The sequence below is a fragment of the Miscanthus floridulus genome, chromosome 8, assembly GCF_019320115.1.
Source record: "Miscanthus floridulus cultivar M001 chromosome 8, ASM1932011v1, whole genome shotgun sequence".
Taxonomy (NCBI): Eukaryota; Viridiplantae; Streptophyta; class Magnoliopsida; order Poales; family Poaceae; genus Miscanthus; species Miscanthus floridulus.
This window is the reverse complement of record NC_089587.1, coordinates 90173823-90187858: the sequence shown is the minus strand read 5'-3', so window position 1 is coordinate 90187858 and position 14036 is coordinate 90173823. Positions and strand designations below refer to the sequence as shown.

The 14036-nt window shown below is 49.9% G+C and overlaps 2 protein-coding genes across 3 annotated transcripts; both read left to right on the top strand.

Annotated features, from left to right (window-relative positions):
* Positions 1–319: 319 nt before the first annotated feature.
* On the top strand, positions 320–2165 carry LOC136469562 (protein PHOTOPERIOD-INDEPENDENT EARLY FLOWERING 1-like). The gene is made up of 3 exons (XM_066467706.1): positions 320–502; positions 1016–1506; positions 1682–2165. Exons 1-3 carry the CDS (start codon positions 320–322, stop codon positions 2100–2102), a joined length of 1095 nt encoding a protein of 364 aa, XP_066323803.1. The 3' UTR covers positions 2103–2165.
* Positions 2166–11704: 9539 nt separating this feature from the next.
* On the top strand, positions 11705–12616 carry LOC136472905 (uncharacterized). 2 transcript variants are annotated; one of them, XM_066470606.1, is made up of 2 exons: positions 11705–11933; positions 12044–12616. In XM_066470606.1, exons 1-2 carry the CDS (start codon positions 11760–11762, stop codon positions 12437–12439), a joined length of 570 nt encoding a protein of 189 aa, XP_066326703.1. In that variant the 5' UTR covers positions 11705–11759; the 3' UTR covers positions 12440–12616. The 2 variants fall into 2 exon arrangements, with proteins under 2 accessions (XP_066326703.1, XP_066326702.1); XM_066470605.1 differs by having other exon boundaries at positions 12041–12616.
* The last annotated feature ends 1420 nt before the right edge of the window (positions 12617–14036 follow it).

Below are 14036 nucleotides of genomic sequence, written 5' to 3'. Positions count from 1 at the left end.
CTTGAACTCCGGGAGACGCCACCAACGTCTCGGGAGCACCAAAGACCACCCGTCCTCGTCTTCTGACGCGAAGCGCGCGCGTGAATGCGCCCCATCGGCCAGCTGCCGCGGCCCGGTGACGGCCTTGAGCCCATCAAAGCCGGGTGCAGCGGACTGGAGCACGGGACTCCGCACAGCAGCGGATCTGAGGCGGGATTTGGTAGGCGTAGCGGCCATGGAGTAGTAGCTTCTGACCGGGGGGTTGCAGAGAGGCGAGGTGAACCTGACGCGCTTGCCCGACGTGCTTCCCGTCTTGTCGTACCCACTGGCCGTAGCCGCAATGGCCGTGACGAGGCGGGGCTCTGGCCCCTCGACGACCGAGGGAACAGGGGCCGAGCCGCGAGCGGCGACCGACTTAGCAGCGGGCGCGCGGAGCCGGAGATCCGGCTCCACAGTGGCCGATTTGGTGGCCTTGCGGCGGGGAGGAGACGCCTGGGGTGGGGAGCGCCGGGGGGCGGACTCGGTCTGTGGCCGGGGGCCACCGTACCCCTTGCGAATGGGGTGAGGAGGACGAGCGCAGGGTGGGGAGTCCGCAGACGTACGGTGACCGCGGCCGGCGGCGGCGGAACTGGGCAGGGGGGAGGCATACGGGGGCGGGGGCGAGCGCCGGGCGGCAAGCTCGACTGTGGCTGGGGGCCACCATACGCCTTGCGAGTGGGGTGAGGAGGACGAGCGTAGGGTGGGGATTCCGCAGGCGCGCGCGGCGTTCGGGGGCCGCGGCCGGCGGCGGCGGATCTGGGTTGGGAGGCGGCGTACGGGTGCGGGGGAGGGGGAGCGGGGGGTGCGTAACGGTTCCATCTCTGTCCTTATATATTGTTTTTATGGCCAATTACCAATCCAGCATATCTTCAATCCAATTAAACAGGAAGAACATGTGACTTTGCTTGTGCCATGTTAAAACTTATCTGCAATTTACTGCTGACATAAAACTTATTGTCTTGGCAAATATCTGATTATTATTATATCTTTTTTTCAGGATCAAGCTCAGATGGTGAATGTGACCAGTGAACTTCCTAACAATGAATTGCTTCTCCAGAAACACTTCATGGCTGTAATTTCGTCTGTCTGGAGATCAAAATGTCGCCGTGATCCCTGCTGTTTTATGAATACTTACTCTACTGCATTACATATGTTTTCTCCTGTGAAGAAGCCTGGTGGATCAAGTGAGAACTGGCCCATGGTAAACTTTAGACCAAGCTTCAATCTAGTTAGGAAAGCCCTTGCAGATGCTCAGGCTAAGTCTACACTAATGGTGATTCCACCACCGTCAAGAAATCAGGAATACCGGCGGAATTATTTAGAATTAGAGTTAGATTTCTTGAAACATCAACATGCTTATGAGGAAGACTTCCCATCTGTAATAAATGTGTCCATACTGGAACCAGAACCATCCAAACAGGCTCCAGAGCCAGTGGAACAATCGTTATTGTCTGGACTTTCTTGCAGACAAGCTGAGAACCGACTCAGGTCAGTGTTGACGCAAGTCTTCATATTTTGCTGTTATAATGGTGGTGGCCATTGCCATTCTTATCTTAGTTTAAATAAAATAGTGATTCTTTGAATTTCATGATTTTTCCTAATATTTAGCCCACCTCTGCTACACGAAATAATGCTAATGCATCATTTTCATTTTTCTTTGCAGGATAGCATCAGAAGCTTGTTATGATGGTGATAGTTCTCATTGGGCATCATCAGCTTTCCACGTGAATGATGCCACCCGCCATAAATCTGGTTCAAAGTCCATAGGAAAGCACAAAGCAGCATCGGAATCTGGTAGACCTACCAAATCCAAAGTCCAGAAGATTACTGAATCGCATCAGGAAGGGCCAACTGTCATGAGTAATTTTCTCCGTATGCCTGCTCAACTATTGCCAAGTACAGCTGACTTCCACATTAGTGACTCCCTATCTGAATTTGGTATCAGCGATTCTGAATTCCACTACTCCGAGGATCTCTTGCAAGAGGTCGACGATCTTGAGTTCTTCCCAGATCAGGGTGACTCTGGTCTCCTTCCTGGTATTGAAGAGTTAGAACCTCTTTCAGATTTCACAGATATCGGATGAACATAGATGGGCAAATTATTCTTGATGGGATGCCCTTCTATACCAAGAGGAGAAAAGATTGCCTCTGGCAGGAGCCCAAGGATATAGGTTGAGTTGCTCAGCCGTGCACATATGTGCTGCAAGCTTGATCATGGTTGGCTGGAGCAAAGCTGCTGGCTTGGTGAGGTCACATTGATCTGACAAGCTTGGAGGATGGGTTTTCACTAATGGCGGCATTGGGTAATTTCCATACATGTATGTATATTGGTAGTCTAGAATCGTAGGATGTAGAAATGCCTCCCTCATTTGTGTTTGGGGGCAGACCTTGTAACTCGACCACATGGAAATTTTGTTGAGCAGGTACCAACAGAGAAGGGAAAAGAGGAGGCCCTCAGCATCACCCATTTGTTGCTGTATCTCGTGTTATGTTCATTCTCTGTTTGACCCAATGTTGTTTGGCTATCTTGCCATCGAAAACATCTCAGATGTCAAGTTGGTGGTTGCCATCTCTATCAGAAATTTAGGATGTGGTGCCAATGTGGCTGCCAAAGAATGATCAGTCAAATGCAGCTTATGGGCGCATTATATTTGGTCAGGAATCAATGCATGGTATCAATATTGTCAGAACTGGCGTTCCAGTTTCACTTGAGGAATACAATTTCTGATTTGATCGAGACCCTGGAGGCAAGTTTTAGGAGGTAAAGAGCGTGGCCATAGTTATACATGTATGTAATAAAATGATGTAAGGTAGTAATGTTCACTCTGGACTTTTGGGCTTATGGTTCTGTGGGCTCTCGGTCTCGGTTATGCCAATTAATAGCCATAAGGGGCTTGTAAAACAGCGGGCTTCTGCTGTGAGCCTGTAACAATGCAATTGATTGTGCGCCATCATATTGGTTTTTTTGGTAAGTATACGCATCACTGCATGTTGAAACATCGGTTTCTATCAAGAGTGAGAAGTGGGCGGAGGCCTTCGTCTTAGGTCGGGGTCTCCGTCCGAGATGGGCGGAGGCCGGCCTTCGCCTAAGACGGGCAGAGGTCCCTGAACGCAGCGCACTCCTGTCGGACAAAATCCTCTGTCGGAGGCTCCAGACAGAAGGCCGCTAAACGAGAGATTCGGTAGGCTTTGGCCATGTAGGAGTAAGAGAAAGGGGCGGAGGCCCTCGGCTTTGGCCGATGCTCAGGACTCGGGCTTTGGCTCAGGCTCTGCCTGAAGGAGAGAGTGAGGATCAAGTACCGACTCACAAGAACTAGGGTTTCATAATTGCTTCACCAACCTCCCCCTCACAGTTACAAGTGTTTCCTATTTATAGGGCTCAACTACCACTTTACAGAGTTTACAACAGTGCCCCTCAACTGCTACGGTACATTCCAGGAATATTCCAGCCCTAGTGTCTAACATTAGGGGTGTTCTCATCACACCGTCTCGCGATGTCTTCATCTTGGGCCTAAGCCGACGCCCACTAGAGGCCCATCAACTGTCACCACGTATGCCTTGCTGACCTGATCGTTCCTTGATGGGCCTCCGTCGCCCTGGGGAACACCTTCGCCATGATTACTGCGCTTGGCCTCCGCTGTCCCGGGGAGAGCCTCCACCGTCATTCTTGTACTAGGCCTCCGCCGTCTTGGGAAGAGCCTCCGCTAGCTAGGCCTCGCCGTCTTGGGGAGAGCCTAAACCGGCTAGGCCTCCGCCGTCTTGGGGGAAGCCTCTGCCGGCTAGGCCTCCACCGTCTTGGGGAGAGCCTCCGTCGGCTGGGCCTCCGCCGTCTTGGGGGGCAGCCTCCGCCGGCTAGGCCCCCGCCGTCTTGGGGGGAAGCCTCCGCCGGCCGGGCCTCCGCCATCTTGGGGAGAGCCTCCGCCTGCTAGGCCTCCGCCGTCTTGGGGAGAAGCCTCCGCTGGCCGGGCCTCCGCCGTCTTGAGGAGAGCCTCCGCCGGCTAGGCCTCCGCCGTCTTGGGGGGAAGCCTCCGCCGTCTGGGCCTCTGCCGTCTTGGGGAGAGCCTCCGCCAGCTGGGCCTCCGCCGTCTTGGGGGGAGCCTCCGCCGGCTAGGCCTCCGCCGTCTTGGGGGGAAGCCTCCGCCGTCTAGGCCTCCGCCGTCTTGGGGAGAAGCCTCCGCTGGTCGGGCCTCCGCCATCATGAGGAGAGCCTCCGCCGGCTAGGCCTCCGCCATTATTCCTTCATTAGGCCTCTTCGAGGGGGAGTTGACCCATACTCCGTATGGGCTCCCCCAACAGTAGCCCCTCAGCTACTAGGTTATGGACGGTACTACATGACCTGGTAGATGTTCATACAAGAAGAGGCACTATACAACCCAGATCTTGGTAGCGAGGATTGCCCTCCGCATCCCGTTCATGCACGCCTCGCTAAAAACTCCATCCCAAAAACCCTATGGGAAAAAAGGGCATGGAGAAAAGAGCACGCGCATGACTCTAACCTATACATGCACTAATTCCTTAGGCTTTCAGCTCTGGGTGCCTTTATCTTCCAGATTTCTTCATCTATGGCCTTCGACTCCTTCTGCTACTTCTATGGCATGGTTCATCGGCTTTGCTCAGTGCTCTGGTCTTCATTTCTAGGACCTTCACGATGCGTAGGTCTATATCCTTGAGGCCTTTGCTTCTGATGTCTTTTTGGCGCGCAGGTGTGTCTCTAAGGCCCGATTGTATGAGCCTTCGTCTGTGTCTCTTCTCGGTGCGGAGGTCTTCACCTTCGGGTCTTCCACCATTGGTGTCATCTCGGCGTGCGGGTCTCCGCCTCCGAGGCCTCCCCAGGTCTTCAACTCTGGGGTCTTCGCCTCTAGTGCCTTCATGATGCGCAGGCCTTTGCTTCCAAAGCCTTCGCAGGTGTTCATCTCCGAGGTCTTTACCTCCGAGTCTGGTATCGTCTTGGCGTGCCGGCCTCCGTAGGCCTTCGACTTTTCTTCGGGCGGAGGTCTTCATCTCCGATCCTTCTTTGGGCGAAGGTCTTCGACTTTTCTTCGGGCGGAGGTCTTCATCTCCGATCCTTCTTTGGGTGTAGGTCTTCATCTTTTCTTCAGGCGGAGGTCTTCGTCTCCGATCCTTCTTTGGGTGGAGGCCTTCGTTTTTTCTTCAGGCGGAGGTCTTCGTCTCCGATCCTTCTTTGGGTGGAGGCCTTTGTCTTTTCTTCATTCACGAGCGCCAGACAAAAGGCCTCATGCTCCTGAGTGGTTGGTCCTCTGGTGCACTCCCCTAGCCCCTCTTGGCTGGCGTTTGTGGCCGAGTTTTTAGCCGCGATTGGTGTAGTCGACGTAGTCGTAGTAGTCGAGGTAGAAGGTTGTTGTGAGGCCTTCAAACCGTTGCTCACGAGCACCAGGCAAAAAGACTTGATGCCCTGGAGAAGCTGGTCCACGTGCTTCCCTAGCCCCTCTTGGCTAGTGCTCGTGACCAGGTCCTTAGTGACGCTTGGTGTAGGCGACGTAGTTGTAGTAGTGGAAGTAGGTGTTCAGAACCAAGTTTGCCGATGTAGACGTCGACGAAGGTGTTGTAGAACTTGGTGTCGAAGGTGTCGATGGAGGTTCTGGAGCCATATTGCAAAAGTTGTTTGACAGAGGCAATGTTGTTGTACATGATGACGGTGTCGATGAAGCCCCTCATGCCGTCGCGTTGGCGGAGGCTAGTTATCATGGTTTTGCCGAAGGTCCTCCTGCAAAGCTGCTTGGGGAAGGCCAAAAGGTGTTTTTGGCGGAGGCGATGTTGGTGAAGTTACCGAAGATGGTTGCAGAGCCCCTCGTGCCGAAGAGCTTGGCGAAGGCGATGCCTACATAGACGCCGATACCACGTGTCGAAGGCTGGAGAAGTCATAAAAATGCAACTGAGTTGATCTCCTGCATTTTTAGGGACTTGGGTTGGGCATTATAGCTTCGTTGAATATCGACTTGCTTTGCAAGTCTTTCGACACCCGGAAAGGCACTAGCTTTCCCACTAGCTGCAAAAGATGGTTAGTCATTTATATGATACGCGAAGGTAGCACGAGAGCCTTAGCTCCGTGACCTGGTGCCCGTGTTGGTTCAGGACTTCTTCCAGGATTTGATGTCTCAGCACGACAGCCTTAGCTTCGTGACCTGGTGCCCATGTTGTTTCAGGACTTCTTCCAGGATTTTGATGTCTCAGCATGATAGCCTTAGCTTCGTGACCTGGTGCCCATGTTGTTTGAGGACTTCTTCCAGGATTTTGATGTCTCAGCACGACAGCCTTAGCTTCGTGACCTGGTGCCCGTGTTGTTTCAGGACTTCTTCCAGGATTTTGATGCATAGAGTCATGGCGCCCGTGTATTCTCAGGACTTCTTCTGGGTGGCCTGGGCCATGCATTGCAATGTACTTACGCAGTATATATATGCGATGATGAGAATGATAGCGTTTGCGCAAAAATATTTAAAAGGTGTAAACTTATTATGCATGCTGCAAGAATGTTGGTTAAGTTTGAATGAAAGACAAGCTATGCATATAAGAAATAATGTCCTCAAATGAGAGGGTAATAGTTTTAGATGGCTAGCGAAGGCTGCCACTTGATAGCCTGCATGAGCACAGGTAAGATTCATAGCAGTGACTATAGTAAGGATTAGTTCCCTGTGAAGGTTAGCTCAAATATTTGATTGATATAGATATTATGAAGATCTTCAAAGAATTTAGTCAGTATAGCCTGCAAAAAAAAGAGGAAAACATGTTAGTGTTTGTGGGTTCGAAGGTTGGTTGGATGTCGAAAGTCTATTTTTGATGGAGGTCTCCGACTAGAAGGCTGTTAATAGGCGAAGGCTGTAGAGTGACGAAGGCTACCAACTGATGAAGTTCAATGAGTGACGAAGACCAATCAGTGACGAAGGCTGCTGAAAACCAATGATAGATGAAATCCACTGATTGATGAACGAAGACCATGACTGACGAAGGCTCAAAAAGATGAAGGCCAAAGACTGACAAAGGTTATTGATTGGTGAAGGCCAATACGTGTCAAAGGCACTGACCGGCGAAGACCGTTGACAGATGAATTATCGGCGAAGGTCCTTACTGACACATGCCCTGCTGAAAGTTGTAGAGAACCTTGATTGATGAAAGCCACTGACTGATGACGGAGGCTGTTGACTGATCAAAGGCTGCCCACTGACTGATGACGGAGACTGCACTGACATATAATGAAGACCAGTCTCCGCCTAAGATGGGCGGAGGCCGGCCTCCGCCTAAGACGGGCGGAGGTTGTTGGTTGTTGAATACCACTTACTGGAGAAGGCCATTTGTAGATGAATATTCACTGACTCATAGAGGATCACTGAGTTATCTGATAAGTGTTAAATATTCCATGAGAACCACTGACCGGCGGAGGTTATTGACTGATTCATATAATTGTTGGACAGATATGTGACGAAGGCTGATCACTTAACGAGAAGAATTGCCTACTGTAGAGTATTGACTGATTTGGCTTGAGGAGGTGAAAACACGCATATAACGAATAAAAATATATTCTAAGGGAGGATAAGAGATACTTACAGTACTGGTGACCTGCATGTTATTGAAAAAGAGATTCGACAAGAGTTGAAAATTGTTTTAAGTTTAGCCGGGTCAGGACCAAGCATGTATAGCCACTCAGGCCATGTTTTTGATGTGGCGAAGGCTGCAACAACTTTTTTGGTCACATTGGTGACAAGTTGTAAGCGAAGGTTAGATTTGGAGATTTGCCTAAGTGAGGCGAAGGTTATATCAAAATTATGATGAAGTAAATCATAAGAGTACAAGTTATAAGGCATTATGAGATGGTGAGAATGCATGAAGGTAGCATGTTCAACTGTGTACTTATCTGGTATGTGGTAGCGCTGAGTGTTGGCTCGCATAAGTGGAGCCAACCGAAGATGTTAGCCAAAACCAAATACTAGCCGGAGATTATCCCAGTACGGTTCATGAGTTCTAGCTGGAGATATATCGAAGACGCGGCATATACATCAGCTACTAGCACGGTAGCACGGAACGCTTCACTGACCTTCGGATGTGCTTGGCTAGTCTTCACATATTGAGATGAGTATCTTTACTCTACTGACGAAGGCCGGATTCTTAGCGTAGGTTGTTGGCGAAGGCTACTAATTTGAAAAGAAATAATTGAATTCCTGACTTCATGGACGAAGAATGCTGTTTTCATTTGGAGCCCGTTTTCATTTGGAGCATCGCCGGAGGCTTGGATGGGCTTTATTCTTGTGTCTTGAGAAATCGAAAAAACCAGAAAATCCCAAAGGTCCGTGGTTTTTGTGAAAGCCCCAGAGGGAATTGAGTTTCAACTTCCGGTGTGACATCACGTATTTCTATCTTCCAGATAAATGTGATCGAAGGTCCCGGACTTATGAAGTAAATGACGACCTGCACAAAAGAAGCGCAAACACTGGCTTGGCTTGCCAGTTAGCCTTCCGAAGGAAAATCCTAAGTATATTTTGTTCAGCGGTGGCTGTGCCAACAAAAGCAAAAAGTTGTTGTGTTTTTTTTTATTATTATTTTTAAAGGGAGTCGAAAGCTTGAGAGAGCCTAGGTAATGTTTATCATAATTTTTTTGTGTTGCAGCAGTTTAGCTAGTCATGAATGCCCGAAGGGTGCAGGTTCGCATTCTGCGAGGCTTTTTATATGCATATACACATATATGTATATACATATATCTCAATAGAAAGGAGAGAGGATGGGATACTCTTCGTGTATTTTTGTCTGAGGTGCTCGTTTCGTCCGGAAAACACAAAATAGACGAAGGTCCGAGCTCCGCACCATCGAACTCATATCGAGTGTGTGCCGTAGGCCCGGAGGTCTGCTATAGCCTGTTTGAAACATGGAAAAGCACGCAGCATGTTGTATTGTTAGAATAGTATTTGAGTAGGTGATTTTTTATGCTTATCTTTATCGAGTAGGCGAGGCCAATGAACTTCTGCACGAAAACGTGGTGGTCGTGTTGTCCCGTGCCAGCCGTGGTGGCGTCCATGGCCCTGCGCACACGTTGAGGGTGCGGCCGTGCGTCGTGGACTTAGTGGAGGCCGAGCGGAGGTCCTTAGCCGTTGGTGGCTAACAGAGACGTGAGATGGTCGTCGAGTCTGGCGAAGGTGCTGGTCTGGCTCGGTTCCGTTGCAGGCCTCCGCAAACAGGCGCAGGCTTGAGGCGCCTGGGCGGAGATAAAGCTGTGGCGCTGGACCATTAGAGGCCGAAGGCTTGTCTTTGATGAAGACGTCGAAGGCGTTCCACCAGGGTTCAGTTGGCGAAGGCTTTGCTTAGACGTTCAACTGCTCATGGTTAGATGATACAGATTTGCAATAGCAAAATTAAGTCAAAGTTGTGTGTATATATATCGGTGTCGAAGGCATGTGAAGATGACACACATTTTTTATACATTTTTTTACAGACGGAGGCACTGGAAGCTTTGGTGCATTTCTTGACAAAGATTATACAACCTAACTTAGTTTTTTTTTTTCTTATCTTTCTTAAAAACATGTGACATTGGCGAAGGCTTGTTTGTCCTTTGTTTTTTTAAGTACTATTGCCGAAGGCTTTTTTGACACCTCTCTTTTTTTTTGAAAAAGTTAATATCACCGAAGGCTTATTTGACCTGTTTCAAAAAGTTGATGAGGTTTTACGGCAGTTGTCATCTCTGTCATCTAGCCATGAAGATTTACGAAAAAGTTTTATACGAAGCTATAACCTTCGCTCTCTGCTATGGTTTAGATCGTACCTTTGCCCTGAGGATTTTACCTTTTCTCGGGGATTCTCACAGGACATGGTCTGCCGACGAAGGCTCCAGCTTGTAGCTCTGCGAAAAATTTCGTGCCGAGCACGGTGGGCGCCACTATTGAAACATCGGTTTCTAACAAGAGTGAGAAGTGGGCGGAGGCCTTCGTCTTAGGTCGGGGTCTCCGCCCGAGATGGGCGGAGGCCGGCCTCCGCCTAAGACGGGCAGAGGTCCCTGAACACAGCGCACTCCTGTCGGACAAAATCCTCTGTCGGAGGCTGCAGACAGAAGGCCGCTAAACGAGGGATTCGGTAGGCTTTGGCCATGTAGGAGTAAGAGAAAGGGGCGGAGGCCCTCGGCTTTGGCCGATGCTCCGGACTCGGGCTTTGGCTTAGGCTCTGCCTGAAGGAGAGAGTGAGGATCAAGTACCGACTCACAAGAACTAGGGTTTCATAATTGCTTCACCAACCTCCCCCTCACAGTTACAAGTGTTCCCTATTTATAGGGCTCAACTACCACTTTACAGAGTTTACAACAGTGTCCCTCAACTGCTACGGTACATTCCAGGAATATTCCAGCCCTAGTGTCTAACCTCAGGGGTGTTCTCATCACACCGTCTCGCGATGTCTTCATCTTGGGCCTAAGCCGACGCCCACTAGAGGCCCATCAACTGTCACCACGTATGCCTTGCTGACCTGATCGTTCCTTGATGGGCCTCCGCCGCCCTGGGGAACACCTTCGCCATGATTACTGCGCTTGGCCTCCGCTGTCCCGGGGAGAGCCTCCACCGTCATTCTTGTACTAGGCCTCCGCCGTCTTGGGAAGAGCCTCCTCTAGCTAGGCCTCGCCGTCTTGGGGAGAGCCTCCGTCGGCTAGGCCTCCGCTGTCTTGGGGGAAGCCTCTGCCGGCTAGGCCTCCGCCGTCTTGGGGAGAGCCTCCGCCGGCTGGGCCTCCACCGTCTTGGGGGGAAGCCTCCGCCGGCTAGGCCCCCGCCGTCTTGGGGGGAAGCCTCCGCCGGCCGGGCCTCCGCCATCTTGGGGAGAGCCTCCGCCTGCTAGGCCTCCGCCGTCTTGGGGAGAAGCCTCCGCCGGCCGGGCCTCCGCCGTCTTGAGGAGAGCCTCCGCCGGCTAGGCCTCTGCCGTCTTGGGGGGAAGCCTCCGCCGTCTGGGCCTCTACCGTCTTGGGGAGAGCCTCCGCCAGCTGGGCCTCCGCCGTCTTGGGGGGAGCCTCCGCCGGCTAGGCCTCCGCCGTCTTGGGGGGAAGCCTCCGCCGTCTAGGCCTCCGCCGTCTTGGGGAGAAGCCTCCGCCGGCCGGGCCTCCGCCGTCTTGAGGAGAGCCTCCGCCGGCTAGGCCTCCGCCATTATTCCTTTATCAGGCCTCTTGGAGGGGGAGTTGACCCATACTCCGTATGGGCTCCCCAACACTGCAAAGCAGCGTTGAGAACTTGAGATAGAGTAACTGGTCTGTTTCACTCAAAAATACTTTGAGCTTGTGCAGTCTTGGCCTCCGATAACCTGTAAGCTGAGAATGTTTGGCCAATCCCATAATATCTAAGCTGACTAGCTGAGAATATCTGGTCAATCCCATAATCTGTAGGCTGAGAATGTTTGGCCAATCAAGATCTAGATGCTGTCTGTAAGCTGTGAGTATTTGGCCAATATCAAGGTCTAGATGCTGTCCCTCGCTAAGCATTTTATGCTTCAGAATAAGTTTTTTTCACAATAACTAAGCATAAGCAATCAGAAAACAAAATTTTCAAAGCACGAACTGTTTTATAATATAGTGAAAAGAAAACGGAACTCTATTTATTGTAAGATTCTCTGTGCAAGTGCGATCAACATATAGTATATTTTTCACGCTTGGAAAACGCTGCTCCCGGAGAAAACTACGCAGTCTCGAACAAACTGGATAAGACGTCCTAAAAACCCCATTCCTCTCCCAGTACCTTTCGGCGTTCGCCCACCTCCCCACATCCGCTGCCATGGCCTCACTCCACCCCACGACGGCCATGCTGGCCCATCGCCATTCCCCTGTGCCCTCTGTCAGCGCATCGTCGCTCTCATGGTCCGCCTCCATCGCCGTCTCCCGCATCCCGCCGGCCCCTGGTCTCGCGCTCCACTCACCGGTTCCTCCTCCCGCCTCCGGCAACCGCCAGGTCTGAACCCTCTTAACCCTCTCTCTCACGCACCGGCGCGCTACGATTCGATTCGCTACCGCGATGATGTCCTAGCGGTGATCTAACCCGTCGCCAACCCGCCGCAGCAGAGCCCGGTGGTGTGCGCGGCGTGGACGCGGCGGTCGCGCGGGGAGGCGGAGCAGCGGCCCAACCGCAAGTCGTGGAAGCAGCGCACGGACATGTACAGGCGCCCCTTCCTGCTCAATGTTTTTTTCTCCAAGCGCTTCGTGCACGCAAAGGTCATGCACAGGGGTACCAGCAAGGTCATCGCCGTCGCCACCACTAACGCCAAGGACCTCCGGCTCACCCTCCCGTCCCTTGTCGACGACAACGCCTGCAGGACCATCGGGAGGCTCATCGCCGAGAGGTCCATGGACGCCGACGTCTTTGCTCTGGCCTATGAGCCCAAGAAGAACGAGAGGATCGAGGGCAAGCTCGGGATCGTGATTGACACCATTAAGGAGCACGGCATCATCTTCGTCTAGGCAAGTTTCATGGTAGGAGTAGGGCTGTTGTGTTTTAGTGTCGACTCCTGTAGCCTGGAAATTGTTCCCTTATTGAGATCAAAACAAATACAAAAGTATTAACACTAAATGTCTTAGACCAATGTTGCTGACAGTTGCTGTTTTCAGTTCTGAAGTTTGATGAAATTGCAAAAGTTTGACACCACGCTAGTCTAAAGTAATAAGAAAAAAAACTGTCAAATTAACTGTAGAAATTGCCAGTTGTGATGCCAATGCTAATAAAAAATTTAAAATATGTTAGTTCAATGAGGTTCACTGAGCCTCAGATTTGATATATTAAATAACTAGCAAAATGTTAAGAAAAAAATACCTTGAGACAAATTAATCCAGTGGCAAATACCATTTTCTCAAAATCTAAAGTAATCGACTACTCAAAAGTCAAAATCATCATCCTTGACTACATTAGTGAGATAACTGTAAGTTTTATTTTGCTATATTTGTTACTGATAGGATTTCAAACTTAGAGAGTATAATAAAATAAGAAATACATGGTGTTGGTGTTGCTAGGAAGTTGGAACTAGGCACTCAGTACCTTCCGTCCCTTGTTTATGTGGTAGCTGATGAATGCCCTCCAGGAGTTGTATTGTTCATGCTCTTCAAATAACAACTGAATGGTTCCACCAGATGTAGAGATTCATTGCACAATAGCTTTGTTTATCTGTAGGATAGCTGAACTCTTCTCCCTCCCCTTGTTCGTGAAAAATTACATCTGGAAGAAAGTGGGTAAATGGTATGACAATTTGTTGGAAAGAAACAACAATGCGTCATAGTTCTGGCAGCTCACTTATCTTTAATATCCTCCTGCTTAGCAAAGTGGGGGTAGTTCTAAGTATGTTCTTTCTTTAAGTGACTGTATGACTGTATTTTACTATTTTCTATCTTATAGTTTCACTGTATGACTGTATCGTCTAGATCTTTTAAGTCTGTCATTGTGCTATGTTGGAATGCTTTTTCATGGGTAAGTAATGAAAATTTATCTGTTAAGAGCTCATCATTGTTTCAACCTGATCTTAGTATGAATTCTGTTTGTTTATGTACAAAACCATGATAAATGTTATTTAGTACTCACACTTTTCAGAGCTTTTGAAATGACACTTCTTGCCTAATGTTAATATTATACTAGCCACTACTGCCCGCGCTTCGCTGCGGGTGATGTGCTTGGTATAGGAAAAATTTTAAGAAATATGGCTCATATGTCTAATATGTTTTCTCATCGTGTTGGTACGGAAGGTTGGTCTCAGTATTGTAAACGAACATAGAGGCTGGTTGTCATTACATGGTGCCTATTCTAGGCCAGCAAATCAATGACATGTTAGTGAAAAGAAGTATTTGATGGAGCTGGGCTCAAGCAACTAACACACTTAGATTTAAAGTACAACATTGGATAGGATTACATTATAGGTGGAAATAGCAAAAACTACAACACAAGTACTTCTCCTAACACAAGGGTTTACAAAAAAGTGAATTAGAATACACTCCCCTTAGGCAAAACTACAACACGCATCCAACAACTACGGACGACAACAACGACAAGAGTACAATACAGGAGGACAGCGAC